Here is a 27,868-nt window from a genome sequence, read left to right on the forward strand (position 1 = left end):
TCTATAGGTTTCCATTTTTGTAATGGTGGATATGCTAAAAGACCAATAATAATAACAATAATAATAGTTTATCATATTTATCGGTGGGTGATAGATTTATAAAACAAGGTATAATAACCTTCAAATTGAGGAAGGGGAAGACTTCGGTTTGGTAAGGGAGTGAGGATCGCTTTAAATAATATCACCAGGGGTATTATCTGTGGTTTGAAAAAAATGGTTACTCAGTTAAAATCTTGGAGGGAACAGGGCAATCAATTGCAAACCTGGTAAAGAATTTTATTATTCAAGGAATCATTTTTAATATTGTAAATAATTCATAATGAAGAGAAAAATATAATATGTCAGATTCAGCATATAGTCGTAATATATACAGCCATTCCTTTCTCTATTCTTTTTTGGAACTGGCAAAGATCTCACATCAAACAATTACTGTAGTTTTTTGTATTTAAGTTGACATGGAATAAGGTCTGTTAATGAATTTTAAAAAATACAAAAATAGTGGTGGGTATATTAGCCAACATTGTATTTTAATTAATTTATAATTAAGACAAACTTTTCAATCTCAACTATAATCTTATTATAACTTCAGATATCTAAAAGTTCTGTATTTATTGTATCAAAGACATTCAAACCTGATTGATCAGAAGTCTTACCATTTAAAACACCAACAACTTATACTTTAACATTATCAAAAAATGATAAAATTATTGATCGATATGAAAATTGATAGTGAGAATTGTTTTTCTCCAAAATTGTTTACAGTTTAAAATCAAGTGCATGATCTATTATCAAAATGGTTTTTACATAGTTCTACAAGATTTACAAAGTTGAATTTTCTTACATTTTTGCAGATTTTGTATGTTATAAATCTACCAATATTTTCTAATTTAAAAACAATAGAATAATGATTTCAAATTTGAATTACATTTATTAACAATTGACAAAATATCTGCAGCAAACATCAGTAATGTTTAAATAAACAATAAATTCTGAATTTATTAATACTTGATTAAACCGAGGTCTCCGATTGTAAGCGCAATGTGAATTTATTGTCCTTATAATCGTATGCCTCTTCCAACATTCTAAAATGCGGAGTTTTCATCACAAAGACTTGTAACATGACCTCGCCTTGTCGCAACTGGAATGTGTGATCTGATCTGAGAGGACGTGAGACAACAGTATCACACAAAAGCTCCCACGTTTCCGATTTCGCTTCATGACGTTTTGCTTCAATAATACACGGACCTGGCTGAAGAAATGCTTCTAGAAACGCTTTTGACGACAAATTGTAACTAATACAAGTTGCCAAATGTTCTATGATCTTCTCCACAGACCACTTTGGCTGTTGCCGTGTGACACGCAGGTATTTTTGCAAAGCACGTGCCAATGAAGGGAAGATCGACTGAGCTGCTTCGGTTGGATTCATTATTTGATGATGACCATTGTCTTGGTGTAGACGTTTGATATGCATGAATGCTTCCTCAGCGGCAACTTCCAGCCGTGCACGCCGCTTTTTAACCCGACGTACATAATCTTCTTCTTCGTAAAACCGTTCGTTACGGCGAGCATCTCGTTGGTGCGCTGACGCTGCCATAATAGCACGTGATCGTTCTGTTGTGTTATTACCAGGACCGTCAACATCGTAAAACTTAAAATTGGAAAGGCGTTTTGCGATGCGTGAGGTTGGAACACGCAGAAGGTGGGGATTGTATATTCCAAAATCTCGGTAATACTGTTCTAGAATCCAAGCAGCAGCTCGCTGGATGCTCAATTGTCCGATGGAATAAAATTTACTGACACCGTCTGGAGAACGTACAACTTTAAGCGTGTACAGAGTTTGAAGTTGTCGCAGTTCAAGTAAAATCACTGCGACATAATGTATGAAAACTAGAGCATCAACTAATGAGACGGCGTACAGAACAATGCCATAATAATCATCATCTTTGTTGTTTATAATCCGTACACTGTAAAACAACCAATAGGTGATGAGAAATATAAATATGAGACCCATTACTGTCATACGGAACACAAAGATACGTGGTAAAGTGGACTTTGGTTTGCGAAAGAACAGCGCCCAGCTTCCAATGGCTAGTATGAGCAACTTAAACGACATGCTAATGAAGAGGCCTTCGCATGATGTATTACATGATTGAAGTTGATCTTTCCACATAATCTGCGGTATCACAACAAATGCGATTGGTGACAGGAATGCAAATATTCCCAATAAACTGGCGATTAAGTATCCAAAGTAACGATTGCAGTCAAAGCCTATGCTGTCTTCCATGCCTTTGGCAATGCGTGTGAGGTCATCGTCAGAGGAACGGTCAGAGGTCCCAGTGATGGCAGTTGTATTATCACCCCAATTATCATCCTGTGGTAAAATCTGAACTTCAATGACCTAAAAAAAATGGGGAAAAAAAAGATTTACTAATATATAAATATTTATAAATCATTACATTTCTGATAAACATAATTCATGCAAGATTTTTTAACTCATGTTGGTAGTATTTATAATGTAATTATTATAATAACCATAACATTAATAACTAATATTTAACAATACTGTAGGCACTATGTATCGAATCAATACTGTTGTTTCTAAGGGAATTAACTCTCCATGGCAACAACCGCAAATTGTGCCGTCTTCGCAATATTAGCGTATGACTCATCGAATCTATCTATATTTATCTAATTGCCAATCCACATTGTTTCCAATCAAACATTATGACCAATAACAACAATGAGTCACTGTATGATCATTGTGTGGCAACCTTACGATCTCGATCATCATGATCACCATCACCCTCAACTTCATCACACAACAATCTTTAAAGACATATTTTCTCTTGTTTTTCTTTTCTTTTTCAAATCTGCAATTTTTTAGGAAGAGAATTAATAGAACATCTGTTTACAATCATTCAAGCACATCAAATTTTGAAAGTTAGAAATTGTGAGTTCTGTTATAAAAATCATATATAATCATATCATTATTTTGTATTAAATCTCACAAATATCTTATTAACACGGTATCAACAATGTGTTTATTCTGAAGTCATTAGCTGACTCATACCATATGTTCAAGGCTAGTGAATTTAAAATTCCATAGGCAAATTACATTATTTACATCACTGTAGTTTATATCGCTTCATTTAAAGGTATATTATGGGTACCATTAGAGGATGACAATGTTGGAACATTGAGTAAAAATCTGTTTAATGCATCCAACGTAAAAAGAGCACATACCACTAATAGCAAAACTCTGCTATGTAATTACCAGACAAATTACGTCAGTTGTACAGTAAATATTTGTTTCATAAGGCAAGACACTTTTTATACCTTGTTTAGCGAACCCGCTAACTGCAAATATTAATGATTTCAAATAAAAATAAAATTTTATTTTTGGCCAATTAGCGCACCCGCCGTACGATAAAGTGGAAATTTCAGAAAAAAATAAAAGTATTTTTAAAATTTTTATTACGCCCTCCACTGCCTTGAAATCTCTAAAGATAAGATGTATATTTCTTCATAATTATATAAATTTGAAGCATTTAAACATTCTATTTTACATTCACCAATAAAATTTTATTTTTATTTTCTCCTCCATCTGGATGATTTTGGCAAAATTATTTGCTAAATAAGAAAACAAAATTTTAGTTTTATTTTCATTCCGCCCTCCTCCGATAATCTTTAAAAAACTAAGTATGCAAAACAAGGAATAAAAAAAGTCTCGCCTAACCAAAATCAGACGTCCTCGTATCCAAATTGAATTTAACCAGAAATATTGTAAGAAGCAGTTGTAAACGTACATGGAAGAGTGTTTTGCCCATTCATCCATCTTTAACTGTTGAAAATGAAGATATCCTCTATCACATTTTAAACCATTTGTTTAAATATTAATGACAGGCTTGTTGGTATGTAAAGGTAAAGGTAGGAGAATAATACATAACTCACAGCGTCATTGTGCTGAATTGTATATAGGCGTAGTCTGTGACTATCTAGAGCCGCTTATAGTAGCTACTGTACATGTTCTCATCATTCTACAGCGACAAGTGGTTGAAATGAACCATAACATCAGGGTGACCCCCCTCCCCCCACTATTCCGAAAGATGCAATGGGTTCTTTAAAGTGCACGCAAGCCAGATGTATATACTGGACCGCCATTTTAAGTCCTTATCAGAGAAGACTTGGTTTTACCAACTGAACCCTGGGTGAGGAGCAGCTGGAACCAGCGCCAATGTTAAGCCTGTAGTTAGCGACGCCCCTGCCTTACCGCTTGGCCACTCCACCTTAGTACTATATCATTATACTATACTAGAATAAAATTTCATTGTATACTGCACCTCTTCTCGGTCATCGCCCTCTGACCTTGGTGGTGTTTGGATGGTCACTGAACGGTCACTTTTATTCATACTCCTACTTTTCCTCGACGATTCATAGTCTGAGTTTTCATGATTACGTGACCGTCGTCCTCGTCTCCCATGATAATCACTATCATCATCACGATCGGTGTCATGGTTCCTGTGACGACCGCGATTCCTACGTGAGTAGTTGCTTTTCTCGGACTGGATAGTTGTGTCCGAATCCATATTGGTCTGGAGAGGGGGATGCACAAGTCCAACTGTTAGCGACAGATTGTTAGGTCATCTAGGGGATAAAACAAAATACAATTTGATCTTTCATATGTAACATAAGCTCTCATAATAATCACTGTGATAATCACCGGTTTTTATAGAATTTAACATTCTGTACCTTGTAAAATTACATCATCATGCCCATATATGGACACATCAAAAATAAATTTGTTACATAAAATCTGATAGTGTGGATGGACAAAGCTTACAGTAGGATGTTTCAGCCTTACAGTTTTACTGAGGCTATGTTCTCACACGGCAGCTAACGGTTAGCAGGATCCGGATCCTGCTAACCGTTAGCTGCCGTGCGTCCATGCGAGAAAATCTGGATACCAACAATATGATGATCGAATCACTGGCCATTTAAAAATTGGAAATTTTAAACGCGTACGTGTGATTGGTTGATGATAGAAACGCCCTCAACTTACTAATCGATAGCGCTTGCTAAGCGTTAGCGTATCCAATTACCGCTAACCGTTAGCGTATCCAGATACCGCTAATGGTTAGCGCTAACCAATCGGGCGTTCTCACGCAAGCACTAACGGTTAGCTCCCAATCCGGATACTAGGGCTCTCGTGAGAACCAGGCCTTAATGTCAAAAGTACTTCTAAGGTTTTTTTTAACAAATGAAAATAAATAAATAAATGAACAAATTAATGATCGAACCAACTAAACATAAAAAAACAAACATAAAAACATAAAAAACAAACATAAAAAACAAACATAAAAAATAAATAAAATAAAATAATAAAAAAAATATGAAATTTTCTAAATATAGAAAATCATGAGTCACTAAAGCTTAACACATTCCTATTTTACTTTAGGACTATTTTTTCCCGACACTTGGATATAATGAATGTTTGATATCTGCGACAATCATAGCACAAGGATAATTAATATTTGCTTAATGATGCCACATAAGGGAATATCCAGTCTTTAATCGCATCATCAATAAACAGAAGCAACATTTCTTAATTCTCCAGTTGATAATGAACATTAATCTTATTCTTCCAAAGCATAGGCCATTTTTCTGGCTAAGCCCCTGATTAAAAGTGTACAAGGACAAACAGTAATGATGAAAAGGAAAAAAAGGTTAAAAACAAGAAGGAAAAGAAGAGAGATTTTAAATTTCTACTTTTATTTTGCCAATATTTTTCATTTGATATCAATTTGCATTTGAAAACTATTAAACCTGAAACCATGGAAGGCCTAAGGTTGACGTATACGAAACAAACCTTGAAGATTTCCATTAAATCATTCCATTTCCAATAAAAATATTGAACCACTATAGTCTACAGAAAATAATTATGAAAATTGTAATTAGAAGTTGGGATACAATTAAAAATGAGAAAAAATGTATTTTACTACATCCCTTTCGCAATAATGGAATAGTCAATGTTGTTAAGTAACCCTTTCACCTAGTTTATTAACCTTTGATGATTGAATGATTTTGTTAAAATATTCAGATATACAGTAAGAAAGGAGTTGTTTATCTGGACAACTATACGTTGTTTGGACAGGTGGTTATATTATTAATATTAAATTATTCATCTGAATTCAAAATTTAAAAGTGAATAATTATAAATACAGTATGTGATGTTTATGATGGTATTTATTTGGCCCTTTTCAAGAAAATACATTTGTCAAATCACCGGCACTTAAATAGTCATCATTTATACAATTTATTATTTTAATGACTAAAATTCAACAAATGAACAATTATATTTTAACCAAAGCAACTAGTTTGGACAATAAATCTGAACTTCAGGTGAGCACTACCAAAACAAACACATTTGCCCACTAGACATTAGAACACAAGCAACATCCTCCTAAAAAATATATTAAAGTACTTTTAAAGCTTAAGTTTCAATGCTAAATAAAAACTATTAACGTAATAAACCATTAGCATACCAACTGATTATTAAAGATAAACACACATAAACAGTTGATAATGATGATTATCAAGATTAAAAACATGAAATACTAAACAATAACAATGTATACAAATTACAAATACAATGTATGGTGACAACTAATTCATAGTTAGTTATACTACACACAGAGAATCACAGCATATTTTATTTTGCTTGCATTTCTTGTGTACAGAGAAATATTTGCGGACAACTCAGCTCTGATCTATTCTGCGTTATCAATAATTAATTTCTTCTGGAATTTCAATCCAACTGAATGCAAAATAAAAGAACAAAAAGCGGTCTAGGCCCAAGTAACACCACAAAGGTGATAAGGAATTCCAAAGTAAAATTTATGATGGGAGAGAGTTACTCTAAATAACCATCATAGACCTTGGGTGAATTTTATGATCAATCTTAGCTACATTATCAGACATGATCTGGATTTTACTACTATATTTACTATGAGAGAATGTACAATTCAGCTGTTTCTCTAACATTCAACCTCTACATCACACGTTTTAAAAGAAACAGTATCTCTTAAACGGAAACACAACTTGGAATGCTATAAATGTGGTTGTTATTATTGTCCGCACATCAGCTTTTAACCTTAGGCTAAATATTATGCAAAATATATTTTCTCAAAAATCTATGACTCAAGACTATAAAAACTGTTAAATTATATAACAATTAGCAAATTTACATCCATTGTACTTGGTTTATCATCGATGAAACAGTTACTGTTTGGCATTTTTACCCAAAAAGTAGGTTGTTACGAACGGAACATTATAATTTTTTTTATTTAGATACCAAGTGAGTCCTATACTACATGATTCAATCACTATCACAGTGTTTGGATGGGGTTTGCACTGTGTTTTGGGGGGTTTGCAGGGTTTAGCAATTTTTTCCACTTTTTTTTTTTTTATAACAACACATATAAGAACACTGAGGCTGAAATTGCTTTAAAATTAAGAACAATATAAGAACAAATTGAGGCTGAAGTAAAAAAACAACAAAAAATTAGATCTACCTTGTGTGCAGTAGGTAAGTAATACCCTCTATAATGCAGTACAGTAAGTGTGCAACCTGTCATTTGGGGCCATTTTTTCTCTGGCCATTTTTTTAGGGGTCTTTTTTCAGGGACCATTTTTTCTAGGACCACTTTTTACCTACCTATATTCCAGTACAGTGATACTGCTGTACAATAATAATTTGTTATGTTTGAAAAGTGTGTAACATAAGAACAAAATAAGAACATTTTGAGCCTGAAATCGGCCAAAAAATAAGAACACTGAGCCTGAGCAAAATTTTACTGGTTCTTATAAAAAAAAAAGTGTATACAAAAAATGGACTTTTTACCCCAAAAATAGGATGTGACGAACATAAAATTATGATTTTTTTTTTTTTGAGATACCAAGTTGAGTCCTATACTATGTGATTCAATCATTATCACAGGGTTTGGATGGGGTTTGCGAGGTTTAGCATTTAAAAAAAATAAAAATCTCATTTGACATTTTACCTCAGCTTCAATTTTGTTATTCTGTTCTTAATTTTTAAGTAATTTCAACCTCAGTGTTCTTATAAAATGTGTTCTTATAAAAAAAGTGTGCTTTATTTATCAATTTTCAAGCAATACAGAACTTAGGTTGTGATCTTAAGAAATACATCAGCTAACATTTACTGGGCAAGGGAGCAAGTATGTATAAGAAGAATAGAAACCCATTAAGAACAAACAGAATACAATGTAATGTTAAAACATGGCTGAACAGAGAAAGGTGTGTAAAATACAATGACCCTGGAATGGAACAGGTGTAATGTCAAGGAATGAGCCCCTTGTTGTGCCTTAACAATTTCTTTATGTTAAACATGAGCTCTTCATACAAGTATTGGAATATTACATTATCATTAATACTCAAAGAAATAGCACAATTCCTTCTTCTATAATAACTAATACTGTAGTAATTTAAGGCGAGACTTTTTTCATACCTTCTTTAGCGAACCCGCCGACTGCAAATATTGATGATTTCGAATAAAAATACAATTCTATTTTTGGCCGATTAATGCACCCACCGCCACAAAAAAGTGGAAATTTCAGACAAAAATAAAAGTTTTTCTTTACTTTTATTACACCCTCCGCTGCCTTGAAACCTCCAAAGATAAGATATGCATATTTCTTCCTAATTATATAAATTTGAAGCATTTAACCATCCTATTTTACATTCACCAATAAAGTTTAATTTTTATTTTCTCCTCCATCTGTATGATTTTGTCAAAACTAACTAAATACTTGCTAAATAAGAAAACAAAATTTAATTTTTATTCTGCCCTCCTCCGATAATCTTAAAAATTAAGAACGCGAAACAAGGAATAAAAAAACCTCTATTTAAAGTTTAATTTGGTATAATAAAATAATAATAATATTTTTTTTTGGAATACATTTTTGACCACTCATGGTTCCTTTTTTAAATAGTCAATTAGTATCGTTTTGTATTATAATTTCACAGCACTATTAAGCATCCTTTAAACGACAGTAGATAAATATTAGCTTTCCTCCTGGTTGTAGTTTATTATATTCTAACAGAATTTGTACATGAGATTTTAAATTCTTTAAAAAAACTCTTTAAAAAAGATTTTTGAGAGGCTATAAAAACATACTCGTGTTGTGAAGTATTCACTGGATAGCGATGTTATGATAACTGGACCCCTGGTAGACAGCAGGTATAATGTGCCAACAGAGAAAAAAAACAATTGCATTAGCTAACATATGGCTTCAACTATCATTGATTACCTTGTATTTTGGTTTTAAATAATCCTACAATTTTAAAGGTGATAAATGAGAAGTTCAGCACTAAAAAAATATAGAAAATGAAAAATGTCTAAAATTGTTCATGTAGTAGTTCAACAAAGATAGTAATTAATGTCAATGAAAACAATTGTTTTAGTAAAATCAGAATAAATAACACAAAAAAATATATACAAAATATCAGCAAAATTATATAGAACTAATTATATGTAGGACTATTTTAAAATCAATATAAAAATAATGAAAGAATAAGGCATACTAGTGTAGAACAAGGGCTTAGCCTGCAGGCCGTCCGACTGTCTTTTTAATGGCCAACAATTATTTAGGACTGCCACTTTTACCGTGAGAGCTTGGACGGCTTGGCCTACTCAGCTCGGCCTAGCCTGGTTGGACCTGGTCTACCTTTAGCAAATTCTTTATATTTTCACGAATCTATCAAATGTTGCAATAAACTAAAGCATATTTTCGACGGCCTCTTTCGTTTTTCTGGCTAAGCCCGTGGTGTAGAAGCAATAAAAACAGTTTTAAAATAAGACAACAAAACATTAGATTATTTCATACATCTCCACAATTTCAAGACTGCTAACTACTATACTAATGTAATAATTTCCCCAGGAGCTGCCAGTTGGCGTCCCATATCATCAGAAAACCATTTACACTTTGGAATGCAACTAAAAAACATTCTGCAACCTGAGCTGATTGATATGGCCAACCACAGTGGCAGTAATAGAGCCACTTAGCTTACCCCATGAGGCCTAGCCAGAGAAAGCACACACACCAGCCTAAGTTGAATGTCAATATTAAATAAGGCCAAGGCAATGCGGTAAAATGACTTTTAAAAAGAGATGACTTCCACTAGATAATCACTATCATCCGGAATGAGTATACACTGAAGCTGGTCAATACATCTTTGAAATATAAAGTTATATCCTAAGGAAATAATAATGAACTCACTGAAAAACAAGGCTATACTGCAAAACTACAAAAATCAATGGTGATCACAAAGTATTCACAAAGTTGAATATACTAACACCAAGCAACAGTTTCTAACACTCTTAGAAAAACATTGGGTCAAAAACTCTAGCTGATAAATATTCAATGATGAAAACTGAACATATTTCAATACTATATTAAATTTTTATTACCATCACCAAAGAACATTGTATTCACCATGGTACAATAAGCACTAGAATGGTATCTATCCGATCATGGTCCCTCGACAAAAAAGGTATCAACATCACAATTGGAACATCTACAAAGGTATCAACATCACCACCGGAAAAGGTATCAACATCGCCAATGGTATTAACATCACCAATGGTATCAATACCACCAATAGTATGAATATCACCATATAATATGTGAAGTTAAAAAGTAATTAGGATAGTGACGAGGATGTTTACACTGACAGTGAGGATGATAATGAAGATTATAATCGTAATGGTAATGACAGCACAACTAAGGTGATACATTCCAAAATATTCTGGTATATACAGTACCACATTACAAATGTTTTCTCCAAAAAAAATTAGGATTGAGGCATACAGTATAGAAGGTAATGATACTGGGAAAAGATGATTGGAAACGAGGTTGATAAACATTGAAATAGGTTATTGGTCCAATTTCTGAAATGAGTTTCAAAGTGAAAACCATGTACGTGCACGAAGCGGTTATTAGAATATTGCTAGAGCGGATTCAAATTTCAGGACTCATTTGAGCATGCCATGACCACAAGGGACATGGAATAACATACAAGAACATGGCTGGGAAGCGAGGTATTTTAAGAGCCAAACAACTGACATTATGTCTTGGTTTATTGATCCACGTGAATCGAGGTAAACACTTGTATGCAAGTGGCATAATGGAGGAAACAATGCAGACATGTACGGTGAATGCAGCGCTGAATGTCTGTGGTTTATTACAGGTTCTAGTTATATTAAAGGAAGGAAATTTAGAATGAATTTGAAAATCACTACTTTCTCAAATCATTTTTAACCCTCAACAATTATGAAGAAACACCTCCATAAATGATATTAACGACGATATAAAGTAAAACATAATATTTAAATTATTTATTGCATAACACATTTTTGAAAACAGTCCTTAGAAAATTATACATTCAAGGACCAGCTTGGCCTTATGACTTAGGTTGGTGAACATTAACTGTTCAACACATTAACTGACTGAAAACCTTCTGAGGACTATTATCAGAGGTAATAATTCATTCATTAAATACTTCCAACTGCAATTTCTTCTCAATTTTAATGTTCGTTTTGGGTGTTTTTTCTAAGCTTTGCAAATCTCAATAAAGCATTATATTTAAATTTTGATAGGAAAAACCAAAGTTGAGAAACAAGGGACTTTTCTCATTAAACATATTGGCAATCAAAAGGTGATTTTGTTCATTGCAGTCCACAGATTAACACACTTTAATTACAATCCATAATTTTCATATCAAAAATGGATTGTTATAGAACTGCTATAGTATTGGTATTCATTAAAAGGTCATTTTGAAAAAAAAAACTTGTCATTTGACAGGAATATGGAAACAACATTACAATTATGAAGATTATAAACATGTTTTCCATATGGAAATTTTAATTGGCTGTTAATATAAATTTAGGATTTTATACAATATTGACTATCATCATGTAATTCTAATGACAAAATAATGATATTAAACACTGGCGGTAGTAGGTAAACTCAGGGGTCAGCAGGGCCTTGGGACGGACCCATTGAGGGGTCCAGAAAGTAAAAAATGGGAAATTATGGGGCTGTTCCTAGATTTTTGTAGACTGTATTAGTTGGGTAAAAGGGGAGAGCTTAATCTCCTGCCCAATGCAGAGGGTACTTAAGAACGATAATGAATAAGGATTCTTTCTAATCTTATCCAAAAAACAACAAAATTTAGAAAACTCGGGTTAATTGAGGATATTTAAGCTTGATTTATTCACAAATAAATTATGAGCACCTGCATGGATCGAACACATGATCCTGGGATTAAGACTATGCAAAGGTTGAGTGACTTTTCAAAATTATCAAAAGTCTTTATAGTATTATTCCTGAAGATGAACTAATACAGTTCGAAATATTGAATCACAATGACTTGTACACCTTTTGCAGAGGTTTTTTTCATACTAACTTATGTCAAACTTATCGGTAAATCTAATGGTTTATACAGTATGCCTCTTAAAAACTTTATATTTTCCTATTAAATAATGTCTTTATACTGATAAGACACAAAAAACTTGCTAAATATAAAAAGACAAATTGATTTATTGAATGAAGTAATCTTGTAGAGATTTTATTGATTATCTTTATTGAATAAAGCTTTTGTTCCAACAAATTAGCACAAATTGTTTCAATTTTGAATATTATCCCTAAAATATCACTGACCCTTGTTGACCCTGTGAACCAAAGTGCTTAAAAACAGCTCCATCTACCTCCCTAACGGACGATTTATAGCCCATTCAAAAACCATCCAGCCTAGCTTGTTTATGGTACATGCCGAGTTACCTATAAACTATATCAGCCACTATCGCCAATGGGCTGAGTGTGGGCTTCGTGCTTGGCTGCTTTTTAAAACACATGATAATATGCTGTGGTCTTCATTCTTTACTGTCTGTACAGTACAATCAAAGAATAATCAAACCGCAGCATACAATTTAAAATAAAACCATACCAAACATTTGATTATAGTTATATTGTGTTTACTCGTATTTAAATAACTTAGTCATGTACCCTATACAATGTCAGTATTATGGGCACTAGATAACTTATTATAAATGGAAATATGAACATTTTGAAAATATACCTTTATCCTGTCAGGCAGGAATAGAGCCAACTAAGTTATTCTGGAGTAAACTTCATTCTGCTATCTTTGATTAATTAATTGAGGATCAGGTATTCAGCACCTGCATAACATAATTTGCTGTCTTTTGGTATTTAATTGGTTATACCACCAGGGAGCAGTAGCCTGGATATACCATCATATGAACTGGGGTCCAAACTCCAAGTGAATAAAAATGTATTCACTCAATGAGGACTGAATATACAGCATAATAATTTGGCAACTTTCCAAGAAATGGTTTAAATAGAAAAAAAAATGTTAAAATTCATGTAAAAACCAAAACAGAGAAAAAAAATATAATGAAATTATGAATCAAACATTCTTAAACTAGAATATTTTCATATATTTGCGAAATTCTGATGTGCGACTGGCTTTTGGGCAATGGTAACATCTAGCAAAATGCAAACAGAGAGCGACCACCCAACTAATGTATTTATTTTTATTATAACCGGAGAGGAGAAAGAACGAAAGGTGAGCCCCACAATTGGAGTCCTGACATGAGTCCCAGTATGAAAATTCCACTAAAATTTTATGAGATTACATTACCACGACCTGTAACAAAAGTAAGATTATAAAGAATGAAAAATGACAATTGGATGCCAAAGAATGATGTTTCTTCATCCATTAATACATGTGAGTAAGCCGCATAACATACTTAACATCAGGTGTACCATTCTCAGTCCATCAATGATAGTCTTGTTTGCATTAATCAGAACTGGTAAATTATAGTTTTAATGAACGTATAGCATCAATTTGTCATAAGGTTCTATGAGTTTTTCTTTTTTTGTTTTTAGTTTAAAGTATAGAGAAGAAAGTAAGGTACACTACACTTAACAGGTCAACCCTGGTAGCATGTTTATGTCCGGCACAATTTAACAACCTGCACAATTTAGTGACCTGACAATGGACTGTGGTTGCTAAGTGTTTGAAAAATTATTTTGTTGGTTTATTATTGGTTGATTTTAATATCACCCATAAGTTTTTGATTAATGTCTATTTATTATATATGCCAAGTTTTCGAATCCCAAATGGGGTGCAAGGCCTTAAGTAAATGGTGGCTAACTTTCCCGGATCTTCCATTGCAGAGTTTGATCAAGGTGGAATTTATACAAATACACAATTGAAATACAAAATTATTACCAAAAAAAAAAAAAAAAAAGCCTAGGCGTTGCCAAAGTTGAATTACTGTATGGGCAGAAAGACAACATTTTCGTGTATTTTGGCGAATACAAAAACAAAAACAAATTGGTCGGGTTATTTTTTTTGTAAGTAGGAAGGGGACGATCAACAACTCTTTTTTTTACATGGGCTAATTGGTAATTCAAAACCTATTGTGATTCAGCCTAGGCCTCTAAGCTATGCTGACGTATTTTGCCTACAGTATGCCTAGACAACAGCCTAGGCAAAGTCAAATGGGTATGTCAAATATGTCTAATTTTACTATGGTACCAATGACCATGGCACAGAGAAAACACCTATTCTAATTACTTTATACATACATAATGATTAATAATATTTTATATTATTGTATAAAACATCATAAGGCCGATTTTTAAGGCCAATTACATTCTCAGGTTTATAAAATTGCGAAACGCAATTTCGAAACTGCTGAAGTTGTTAAATTGTGCCAAACATCTACACTAGTATAGTCCAAAGCAAAATATCTGAAATTGATTTCATTTAGATGTATTGGCTACAGCAGCTGATGGCATGAACAGTAAACTGTACATGACTATATCATAAGAACAGAACTGTCCCTTTAAAATGTGGATTTAGAATTTGTCTTATGTGACTGTTTTTCTTAACTTCCCTACCAAATAAATTGACATGCAATACAATACCTACAATACAAATCAAGAAGACAAGTTAAGAGCGACTAATCTTGTTCAAGATAAAAACTTATTCATATCCTCGACTGGATAATTCAAAGGGATATTAAAAACAAATCAGTCGTTAATATCAATTAATAACTTCCTTTAATTTGATTGAACACCTTCCTTAAGGCCTACTGCCAACGTCCACTTGATAGCTACAGTAGTAATGTACCTGGCATGATTTATAACCTAAATTATGTGCTCATAAAACATACAGGCATACCAGAAAAGAAAAATATGAGCTTTCTGAAGGTCAGACAAAATATGGAAGAAGGTCAACTTAACAGTACAATATTTCTGTACTTGTTCCTAAAACCTACATATTTAATCTGTAGGTGTAATACAATACATAGTACGGTATTGTTAACCCCAAATTTTAGAATCCTACCAAGCCTACATTTATGAATCATCATTATCTGATGGTTCTTTGTCAGGCATTTAGGTTTCTGTAGGCTACTAGGTATTTCCTTGGATTATTGCCAAAATCTGTGTAACAACTTCTATAATTTTTAAAAATTTAATGAAATGATAAAAAAATATTGCACTCCAAGATGCGTTGCATAGAACTTCATGTAATGATGAGGCATAGACCCCTAAACCTAGGCAATAATTGACATGTAATGGTGCAGAGACATACAACTATTATAATGCTATCCATCTTTACCATTTACATGACGGCCGTCCCGAGGCAAAACAACATAACTGACATTTTTGTCCAATTTGAGATAATACCATTTAAGAGTATATTAAACACATCTGAATTACCTAGAAAAATTTCAGGTCTTGACAATAAGTTGTTTCGGAGATAGCACTACCTATTTTATCTTTATGCACAAAACTTAAAAGCTAATGGTTTTCTGTGGTAAAACAAGGTAACTACAAGATTACGGGCAAAAACAACAAGATACATTGTTTTGCCTTGAAATGGTATTCAACATTTTTTTGAGCTGATGGAGTTTGGAAAGGCGAAATGAACTGGTTATTGGTGTTTTCATCAATAATCTTAACAGCAACGTATGAACAACATAATGCATATGATTGCCCCAAACTTAATTAATTCAAAAAATATGTCACACTTGCAGCAATACCGATCCTGACATGTTTCAGAGGCAAAACAACATATGAGAATATCGCTAATAACTTTGCAATTAACAAACGGTTGTAATTAAAATTTTACATATAATCACAATGTCCACATGAAAGACAAAGAAAAATAATCACAATGTCTATATACAATCCTGCAAAATTTCAAAAGGGTACGACAATTTATTACCAAGTTGCAAACATACACCTTTAACTCTATTTTTCAGAAAAGTGAAAATTTCAAGTTATGCTGTTTTGCCACAGAACGGCCGAGTAATGTCACCTGGGTTAGTGATGCTGCTTGGACAATTGTTCACTCATAGTTACTGTATCGTGTATGATCATCCATTTCTTTTCTCCCAGAAAGTACATCACATACCTTATTTATGGTCAGCTTTCCTCTGAATGATTTAGACAATAAAACAATGATTATTGTAGTTATTTTAAGATCAGTTACTTATTCATAATGCACATACAATGGTACTCCCACTTAAAAAAGGTTTTTTTTTTTCATTGCCTTTACAATAGAAATCTCTAAGTTTAGTATATGTATGTGTATGACTGACAAATTTAAATTTTCTTTTGACAAAACAAAATAATTCCATTAAAATGTTTGTTAAAACATAAAAAAGAGATTTTATAAGACTTCTAAATACTTTGTCTCACAAAACTTGATTTATTGTTTTTGACTAGCAATGCTGAAAGGTTTTGTATCTACTCATCATTCATGAACGAAATGGATGAGCAGTCACTGTCAATGCTAATTGGCTGATTCCATTAATTATTAGGGGTGTTATTTTCCATATTACTATATCTGATGATGAATAACCTTTCTATCTAAACTTTACTACTATTCAACCATGGAGGAATTAGTTTATTCAACATTGTAATTAACATTTACACACTCTATTTAATAGAAGAGGTGTGTAGGGTAACAGATTGCAGTGCACCAGGGTAAAAAGGCAAGCAATCTGTCATAGATACAACAAAGCGCAAATGTTTTAGTGATTCAATTTTATTCACTAAGATTAGAATACTGTAAAATAAATAAGAATAAAAATCTAATCAAAATCTGAAACTTGCGCTTTATTGATATATTATTATTTTAGGATAGGGATATGAATGAGTTCAGCGATCTTGTTGTTATAGACTTTAAAAACTTACAGTAATGTTAAATTTTGGGGTTTGGGGAAGGCAGTTTGGCACAGCATTTCCATTCTAGTTGTGAACCTCACTGTCAAGGGTTTGAGCCACACGCTGACCATTCTCAGCCGGCCATGCTTAGCTATCCCAGCTTGCACTGTTGACGGGTTGTGAAGTGGCTCTTGTTATGTTTCAGCCCTAGGTGCGAGTATTTCATGGCTTATAAATCAAATAAATATTATGGCCATCTATTATCAATATTGATGGTAACATCAGGCCTGATATACCAAGATACATATAAAAAAAATCTGTTCTTATGCTGTCCAGCCCTTGCATAATAACTGACAAAGCCAGCGAAAGCCTGTGAACATTTAACCGTCTAAAAATGCTACCTGGGAGTTGGCATGCATAGTATTTTTTTGAAAAAATATAAAAATATTTACTTAACAAGAATCTTAAGTAAATATCATAAACTTGTACAGTAAACAACTTGTACACTACTGCATACCAATAAGCCATACATTTCCCAAGTCTAAACTCAAGATGCTCTAACTAACTTCAACAAGGCTTCGACATACCATTGCTATCACCTAAAGATTAAGTCTACCACAGCTTGGATTATATGAGATTACGAGTAGCTAATAACCGCATAACACCTGAAGTATACCAGATAATCCTTACTAATCCAACTTTATGTGTAACTTAATCTCATTTATATCAGCTTTACACTTGATGGCACGTAGACAAAATATACTGACAATGGGTGGGTGGGCTAGCAAAAAGCAGAACAATTCTCTTGTTAACAATTATTATAAAACACAAACCTACACACTGTCGTTAGTCTACATTAAATCTACAATCTAAAAAAGTAGTAATCCATGGTGAGACATGGGGTGAAGTGGATGAGAGCGTGATTTTTTCCACGGGTGGATGCTGGTCCACCACAGGTTACTCCCAGCAATTGATCCTACTACAGCACCCATTGAAACAGCTACTGTAGGTAGACTGATAAATTGGCTTGCCTACAGTCGGACACAGCAAAATGCACAGCATTGCAAAGGATTTAAACCAGGACCTCGATGTTACAAAACTAAACCATTTCCAATGCACCAAACTACATCCAGTTATTAAATCTACAATATAGGGAGCCTAAAGTGTGTTAAGTTGCTGAGATCACATCATCATGTGAACTTGCTTCATTACTGAGTAAATAATCAAGTGCTCAGTCTGACAGCTGTGTACCTCCTCAGGTAGGTTGCGAATTTAAGATGCCAGTCTGGAGCATCTGATCAGCCCGTCCGAAAGCCAGTTAACCAATGCTTGGGAAGATTCGCTATCAGGGGTCTCAAACTAGAAGTAATCACTTCCGGGAGATCTGTATAAAAAGGTTATTTTGCTGTGCATGGTGATTACCCATCGGCACTGACTTCCAGGAGACAAATATTGAAGTAGTAAAAACATGCAAATTTCATGAATCTGCGGGAGATAGGTTATGGGAGATTCTTGCTTGCTTGTGGGAGGCCGTTCCGATTTCTGGAAGACTTGGGAAGCCTGCGTCATTATATCACCAAAATTCAATCAAAGTCATAGCTTTCAAATCAAGTTTCATATTTTTTTATAATTTAAACCTAAGGAAATTAAATTTCATGAATAATAAAATTGCCAAAACTGTTTTAAGACAAAATTAGAATTAATATCAAAGAGAGATTAACAGGAGTGTTTGTTAAACTTTTTTAAGATTCATGACAAATTTACCAGCTCAAAACAACTTTTGTCATATCAAAAGATATGCTTCGTTGCACCTGTCTATAGATACTCAATCAAAATCTTGACCTTTGCCAAATACTTAGTTATGACAAACCTGTAAGCTAGCTTATTGTTCATGATTGTTCATGAAATCAATGAAAGGCATTTTTAGGATTATACAATGCTTAAATTGCTTAAAGGCAATGCCGATCAACTTTCTGATGCACTGTGTAGGTAAATGAACTTGCTTATTTTCCTAGCTTTGTTCCTCAGGAGGGTCAGTTTCCTAAGTAACTTTCAAACTTGTTCTTTATACAATCACATTAAAAAAAATACAATGAAAACATTGACATGGTTATTCAGTGAACTTCCACTGAGTTTTTTTAATCATTGATAAGAACTTGAATAATAATCAATAAAACCTTGTTTAGTTTTGATAGCAAAAACATCTTTGACAATTCAACAATATAGTAAGTGAAAATAATCGGCTGTTGCGGGAATGAAACCAGCGATATTTGGAATAATGTTCGAACACTTTACCAACTGCGGGAAACTGCCATATTTGGCAATAGCAGTTCCCAAGACAATACATTTAAAGCTGGGACAGAGCCAGTGGAGCCTCTGAAATCTGGGAGACATGTGAGGGACAAGGTACAATTTTTTGGGGGGAAGGGGGGATGGCGGGACAAGGTCTGATACGAGAGCAAAGGGGATGTGGTCAAGTGTTGACTAAAATGTTTCGAGAATGGTCCAGGGGGGAGGCAGAGCCCCCCAAAAAATATGACAATTTAGTGGTTTCAGAGGCTTATTTAATCGATATTATATATAGACAGTCTACTAATAGGTCGAAAGTACATATAATTTTTTCTTTTTCCATGACGAATTTTGGCTTTTCTTCTCTTTTTTTTGGGGGGGGGGAGGGGGCACCCCTCATAGCACCACCACTAGACAGAGCCTCATCCTGTTGTGAAATATCAGTCATCCCCACGCCTCAGTCTCCAACAGTAGGGAAAATCATGAAGTTCTCTTCAGATTTCTATTCATGTCTATAATTAAACTAACCATGTATTACTATGTACTCACCTACTGTAGTCTGTTGAAAAAAAAAAAAAAGAAGCCCAGCATAGCTTTGGTAAAATTCTCAAAGCCATGCAGTTAATACTGCTTGGGAAGAATTATCTTGACTGTTTATTTATCCAAACTTGAAGCAGAAAGTTCCAAAGCTAACAGTCCAACCCTGTGAAATCTTTTCAAGCATGTTCGAATAATGAGCGCATCACTGAAAATTTTACAAATGTATGCACGATTAGACCATAGAGAAAATAGAACAGATTAGACTGACCATGTTTCCCTACAGTATCTTACTATCTTAAAACCTACTTACTGCAAATTTATGCAAACAATGGTACAATTTAACCAAAGGTAAAGCTACCTTTTATATTGGTCCAAAATTAATCCATCGCAAACAAAGTTAACTGATAAGATGTGATACACTGTAGTACAGTGCGGTATTTAAAATGAAAGTGTAATGTACTGTGTATGTCAGTAGAGTAGTTTTCTCAGAGATAATTTCACTTTAAATTGCATTGCCACACATTCGGAAATAAATCATCAGAGAGTAATGATAGAGTATATACACTAATAAGCAAATGGTTAGTTGAATTGGAGTGGCTGAAGAATTATTCTTCAGCCAGTATTATACTCTTCACATTTTGACATGTTCAACTAAAGTTATTGTTTATATGCACAAGAATTACTGCACTTTTGTGTTAATGTTATATATTATGTTAGCCAGAATTGCATTTAACGCATAATCGATTGTGGTACGAAATGTGACTGGATACACAATCAATCATAACACAATATGCGACCTCCTTTCGGACCTTAGGGACTAATGCACAGTACATTCCTACAGTCAAGCCAGCTAATTTAACACTAACACTCTACCAGGTACCCATGCATACTGCTATGACATAAACATAAAGGACCATTCATGCCTAAAGACACAATGTATGAACACCTTAAGATTTGAACTGATGACAATCACATTAGAAGCCTGACACCTTCTCCCTGTGCCAAACAATGTGAGTACAAACAATATGTGAGTGCAATCTGATAATTTATCAAACTTTAGTAATTCTACAGCTTATTTAGTTTCATTTTTTAAATTTTAGGTAAAGGTAGGAGAATAACCTATAACACGCAGCGTCACTGTGCTGAATTGCATATGGGTATGGTTCGTGACTACCTAGTGGCCAGAAAGAGGCGGTTATAGTAGCTACACATTCACATCATCCCACAACAGGGGCTGAAATGAACCATACTGTAGCATCGGGATAACCCCTATTCTTCCGAAATGGGCTCTTTAAAGTGTACACTGGACCTTAATTTTGAGTCCTTATTCGAGAAGACTTGGTTCTATCAATGTATCAATGGAACCCTGGGATAGGAGCAGCTGGAACCAGCGGCGATGTTCAAGCTATAGTTAGCGGCGCCCCTGCTTTATTGCTCAGCCACTTGACTTATTAAACATGTGTGCATATGTTTAAATGGAATAAACATCATGAGCCGAAAATGATGACTAATAATGCTGAGTTGGATTACTCAATAACCACATATTTCTATGTACAGTATATAAGTATATTCCAAATCTTTTTCATTTCATTTCATTATTTTTTTTAAATTTCATCCTGATTTAAAAGCTAAAAATACAAAGTTCACAGAAATGTGTCAACTTAAAGCATGTTGTTGCAGAGTACAGTACAACTGAACTTTAGTAATCTCATTGTTATTGAATACAATCTTTATTTTCCCCCTTTATCTGTGTCTGTTGTGTTGCTGTAGTTAAAGTCCTAATCACCCTACCGGAAGGCTACTGTACCAATTGTACTTTTGTATTAAAAATAATCAATGTATCTACAGTAGTACAGTAGGAGCATGGAGCTAGTGCAGTCAAGGAGAATTACTACTGTAGATTATAAAATGAAGACTGGTGGAGAAGATCTGGTTTCTCAAAATTAAAAATATATGCATGAACCTACAGTACAGTATGCTTGCCTACTGTAGTGTCTGTATTTTACACCCCACAGTGTATATTAATTACTGTGATCAATTATACCTCCATTATTACATATCAGAATGCAATAAAGAGCTGTTATATGCAGTACTTTCTTGAAAAATGTTTACTGGTAAATTTGTCCATATAGAGCCAGCTAAGCGTGTGCAACATAAGGTATTACCACTTTCAAGTGAACTTCAATGGCTTCAATAATCATAGCCTAGGCCTGGACTGGAATTATGTTCATTTATGGAAAGAAGAAGGCTACCTAGGCCTATTAAGTGCTTTTATTTTTATTCTACCAACGCACATTTTTTACTGGTTGGTCAGTAATTTTTACTGGTAAAAACTGACAGCTAAAACAGCTTTGGGGAGAACCCTGATATGTTAAGCATATTTATTTACATTATCTGTTTTTATTGTACTTGTTTTATTTAAACTTTGTACCGTTAATTATTATTAATAATTAAAGCCAGGTTCAGGAGGAAAAAAAATTGATATGTACTGTACAACTGCTTTTCCTAGGACACCAAAAGCAAATTTGACGAAAAGAAACAGAAGCGGTTAAGTAGATACTGTACAGATTTTTGAATATTTTTTTTCCCAACCTTTCCCCCAGTTGTTAAATATTCATTTGGGACATATTAAAAACATGCTTTCCTCCGCAGCTGAGCTTCAATATTAACAATTTCTAAAAAATATAAACATGTGTTCAATTTGTGATGTTTACTCTGGCTAACCTTCCGATTTTCTCCAATCAGAAGTACAGTAGCTGACCCCCTGGCAAAGACTGAAGTATACCAAAGTGCATGTAGTGGATCTCTGCAATGACTATTTACATAATGATAAACATAATGTAGGTAGCTAGTAAATTATCTCAACCTGCAGTTACAAAATCAATGTTCCTGTCTGTTTCTGTTTGTCAACTAGATAAACTCACATCGTGGTATCTTGATTCAGTGTCAGAGAAAGTTACAACCGATAAAAATACAAGTACAAAAAAGTATATTTACTACAGTAAGACAAGATTTTTTTTATACCTTGTTTAGTGAACCCATCAACTGCAAATATTGATGATTTCGAATAACAATAAAATTTTGTTTTTGGCCAATTAGCACACCAATCGCCACGAAAAAGTGGAAATTTCAGAAAAAAGTAAAAGTTTTTCTTTATTTTTATTACGTCCTCCGCTGCCTTGAAATCTCCAAAGACAAGATATGTATATTTCTTCCTAATTATATAAATTTGAAACATTTAGTTATCCCATTTTTACATTCACCAATAAAATTTTATTTTCATTTTCTCCTCTGTGTGTATGTTTTTGGCAAAACTATTGCTATAAATAAGAAAACAAAATGTTATTTTTATTTTTATTCTACCCTCCTCCGATGATCTTTAACAAAATAAGTACGCAAAACAAGGAATAAAAAAAGTCTCGCCTAATAACACTAATGTGAATTTGTCGTTTGCAGCATTATTGCTGCGATTGTCTTGACAAACTGAACTTTTGGGCAGACACAACAGTTTAGTAGCATACAGTAGGCTTATGAATATTTACTGTAGTACCACAGGCTTATGAATATTAAGCACTGAAGATTCTTATTAATATCAGTATTTAGTAGAGCATACAGTAGTTACTATAGGACTATGTACAGACCTATGATATTTAGTAGTATACTATAGGCTTATGAATATTTATTTAGTAAAAGAAAGATGGCTAACCTTTTTCAAAGACAGAAAAAATGTCCAAAAACTGAAAATAATTTACTGTGGAGAAAATGAATACAGAATAGGTTAGAAAATCCTACCAGTACAAGCCTGAAAATTAAGAATCATCATCAACTAATATTGTAAACATGGAACAAATAATAAAGAGTTAATTAAAAAAATTAACAATACATTCTGAGTAATAATAATACCGGCAGTACAGACTATAACTATGGATAAAAAAAATACCTCCATGCTATAATTATAGTACAACTTTAAACACAAGATAGTGTTCAATGTGTACAGTACAGCATGGTTCACTTGAAATTCAGGTCTGTTTTGCATAAACATGCTTTTGAAATCATAGTTAGCAGCGTTAGTTATTATTACCACTCATTGAAGTCAAATTAAATCTTAAATCCTATCAACCAGTTTCAGTAACAAAATAGCAATGGGACACTATATAACTGTTATAATGCGAGTTGTTTTTTAAAATACATCGCGAACTTTGTCATCTATTCATCGACTATAATCTCTCAATTCTTGTGTAGTGGAGGTAAAACCAGCTGTATTTAGCTTTAGATCTTTAAGTATCGTTCCACTATTTTTCTGAATGCTATAAACATTACCAGAATTCTCCAAAAGGATTTCAACTTTGAATGTCCTTTTTCAGGGAAACGATAACAACAAGGTTTTAACTGTACAGTAGCAAGGATTCTTTTTTGGATTCCTGTACCCATGAACCCGTTCGATAATTCTATTGAAATCTAGGCCAAGAACCACACTTGAGTACTGAACTGTAAGTACTAAAAAGGGTGCAAAGTGAGATTAAGCATCTATATTAGACTTATAGGTACCAGGCATAAAGAGACAGGGTATTGAGGCCTAGACAACGTAGCTAAATTGCAACATACAATGGATGAAAAATAAGAGCATTCACAGTAACACCATTGGATTACGGTAGTCTAGAAAAATCACACTGTACTGCATATGGTTTTTTTTGTAGTAAATTTAGGGAAGGGGCATCCCTCTCCTGATGAAAGTCAGAGCCACAAACCAGGAAATGCGAGCATGTGAGCCCTTTCAATCTGTTAACTATAGGTAAGATTTTATGCTTGGGGAAGTGGGGAGGGGGATGCGGGGGAGAAAAAACATTTTTTTTTGTCAACCAATTGTATTGGCACTGTCACTCAGAGACCAATATCAGGATAAAAAACTATTTTACAGTAATAATAATGAATGATCAATCATACAGTAGACTTAGTACAGGTATGCCCAAAGCATAGCATTTTAGGCAATGTCTTTTAATGGCTTATGTTTTATTTTATTATGGTTAACACTCAGCTCTCTGCTGCTGAACACTGAAAAATATTACCAAAAACCAGATCTTAACAATTAGGATATCAACCTTGGAAGTGAATGTTCATAGACAGTCTCCCAGGGAATAGAGAGGCACACGCAACCTTGAATTATACCAAGGCCTAGCTATGGTAATGCACTTTCTTGAGGCTACAGATGATGCTGTAATGTAGCCCATTCCATCGATGGTTGAGGGTCAGGTTACAGAGTGAAAAGTCAGCTTAATAAAATGCACAATTTTACGGACAAAATGTTTGCAGGTATGTGTTAGTTGTGACCATGAAAATGTGCATTCAACATACAATGTATTGTACAGTACATACTTTTACCAATGAATACGATGGAAGCATCCCACCATCTCAAATGAATCCCTCTCAAATTATTTAATTCATACAGGGGTGTACAAGTAGGCCTCCAATAATACTTGGTTGAAGGGGTGTGTCATTTTTTACAGATAGTTTGAGGGTACTGTACTGTATACTGTAGAAAGGGTAAAACTGTGGTAATATTTTGGGATCATATGTAGTTACCATACTTTTCTCCTACTGAGTTTCTAAAAAGAAATGTAAAAACTGAGAAATGTTTTTATGGTAGCAACTAGTTACATTTCATGTTATTATATGAAGGGAAATATGATTGAATCAAAATAACTCATTAATACAGATGCACCCCCCTCCCTCCCCCACACATGGCAGCAAATTAGTACCACTATAGAACGTGTTTCCTGAATAAGATGTTGCAAAGAGTACCCGTTCAAGAATCAAATTCAAAATACTAATTAAGTTTTAATTAATAATAAGGATTTAGTTCCACATTTGCATCCCCTCTAGGTTGTAGCCTACATCCCTGCACCTAAAAGTAGTTGCATGATGGTACATAGGCTGAATGTATTCAAGCACACTCTGGTGCTGAAATTTCACATGAGCTTGGTAAGGCAGTGAACTAAAAGATGTTTCTTGTGTTTGCTCTTTTTGTGAGGAAAACAGCGGGCAAAATCTGTGGTGTACCATACCATAGCCTATATCACTTAACTTAAGTGAAAGAAAGGTAGGTGCAAGAACATTCCACCTTTTGTAGCGCAAATATAGGTCTAGGCCTATACAATTTCGTTCAAGATTGTTGGCAAGCCCAACGTGCATTATCACCGTCGCACAATAATTCTGACTGAGACCAACTGAGACTGTGAGTGAGAGAGAGGAGTGACGCTGACCTGTCTTTCCTTGGCGAATCCAACAATTTCTACCCTAGGCTAGGCTGATGTAACTACTAATTCTTCCGAATCCGTTACACACCGATTTTATATTTTTGTTTACAGACATATAGAATAATGCATGTTTTACATAAATACAATGACTTACCTAGGCAACTTTGAAAAATAACGATGGAATTCCTCAAAATACATAACAGATAACATCCACGAGTTGAAATATGTCTCTCCTCTCCAACACAACGCCAAACCTTTCTTTCATCAATGATTTGTATAGGTGAAACCATTTCACACGTAGGGGTGTACACTTGCCTCGCCATACGTGAATGGTGACCTTTGTTTCCATACAAACAAAAACACCAGTAATATAATTTGCATAATAATCAAGTGACCTTTTACATTGGATTCTTGTAAGATAACAATCAAAAGAATTAACGCGCTAAAGTAAAGTTTTCGCAATTGGACGGCCTGCCGAAAAATAATAGGCCTTGAAAAACTTCATTAGTCCATAATTCTACGATTACAAAAGGTGTGAAAACAAACCATAGAGAACATGAACACACCTTTTTAGGTGGAAAATAGATCGTTGCGTCAGGTAGCTCACACAGGAAGAAATAACTTTTGATGTGCCGGTGTTCATAACGATCTCGTCAACTTTATCCATAGATGTTCGTGTGTGAATTCTAGTGTGTGTTATAAATTATTTGAATTAGCGGTTGATGGTTGTTAATTCAAAAACGAAAATTCAAGGGGTTATAAAGCTGATGCAAGAGAAATAAAATTATTTGTCCTTAAATTAATGTTATATGCATTCATTCTATGCTTGGGTCGCGGATGAGATGTCACTTCAATGGCAAACAATAATGAAAGAAAAAAATAAATGGATTGATGGATTAGAAACGAAACGAATCGACAAATAAATGAATAGGTAAATAAAATAAGAATGAATAAATGAACGAAAGAATAATGAATGAAGAGACGGATGGATGGATGAATGAACGAACGGACGGATGGATGAATACGGATTGTTGAATGAGTAAATGATCCTCAAGTTGTCTAAGCGTCTACATTTCACTCAATATATGAAGCTTTTGTAGAATTTTGGGTTTTTTTGATAACGACACTAATAATACGCGATCAAAATTAATAACCATTCAGAATTAGTATCTCACACTATTTTATTATCTCCAAAATAATTAGTTGATTAGTTTTGAAATATCTGGTCTAGGACGTTTTCCTTTAAATGGTCCTCATACCCACACCCTACTCCGGATGGTCACGTTACACACACACACACACACACACACACAAACTTACACGAACGGAAAACATACCGTGGATTTTGTTTAAAAACCAATACAGTACTGTATACTGTTATTATATAATTATTTTGTATAACTATTAGTTTCTTTAAGTTGTTTTTCTTTCTCATTAAACGCACCAAATTGCTGTGTGCCATTGAAACAAAAGTGTATGTTCAGTTGAATAAACTAAACT

General features: G+C 33.8%; 1 protein-coding gene across 2 annotated transcripts; it reads right to left on the reverse strand.

Annotated features, from left to right (window-relative positions):
- LOC117111186 (vang-like protein 1) lies at positions 1-26,672 on the reverse strand. 2 transcript variants are annotated; one of them, XM_033254072.1, is made up of 4 exons: positions 26,523-26,649; positions 23,821-23,865; positions 4,341-4,644; positions 1-2,398 (listed from the first exon to the last, which is right to left on the reverse strand). In XM_033254072.1, the coding sequence occupies exons 3-4, from the start codon at positions 4,584-4,586 to the stop codon at positions 1,010-1,012; spliced, it is 1,635 nt and encodes a 544-aa protein (XP_033109963.1). In that variant the 5' UTR covers positions 4,587-4,644; positions 23,821-23,865; positions 26,523-26,649; the 3' UTR covers positions 1-1,009. The 2 variants fall into 2 exon arrangements, with proteins under 2 accessions (XP_033109963.1, XP_033109962.1); XM_033254071.1 differs by lacking the exon at positions 23,821-23,865 and having other exon boundaries at positions 26,523-26,672.
- Positions 26,673-27,868: the final 1,196 nt, after the last annotated feature.

Source organism: Anneissia japonica, unplaced genomic scaffold, assembly GCF_011630105.1.
Source record: "Anneissia japonica isolate Jap-2015-1 unplaced genomic scaffold, ASM1163010v1 scaffold288008_len1385354_cov213, whole genome shotgun sequence".
NCBI classification, from domain to species: domain Eukaryota; kingdom Metazoa; phylum Echinodermata; class Crinoidea; order Comatulida; family Comatulidae; genus Anneissia; species Anneissia japonica.

Bases quoted from the DNA above. Each gene is read 5' to 3' on its own strand.
- LOC117111186 (XM_033254071.1), bottom strand. From the start codon at position 4,586: ATGGATTCGGACACAACTATCCAGTCCGAGAAAAGCAACTACTCACGT. The intron at 2,399-4,340 runs GTGCAGTATACA...CATTTTTTTTAG, and splicing joins AGGGCGATGACCGAGAAGAG to GTCATTGAAGTTCAGATTTT.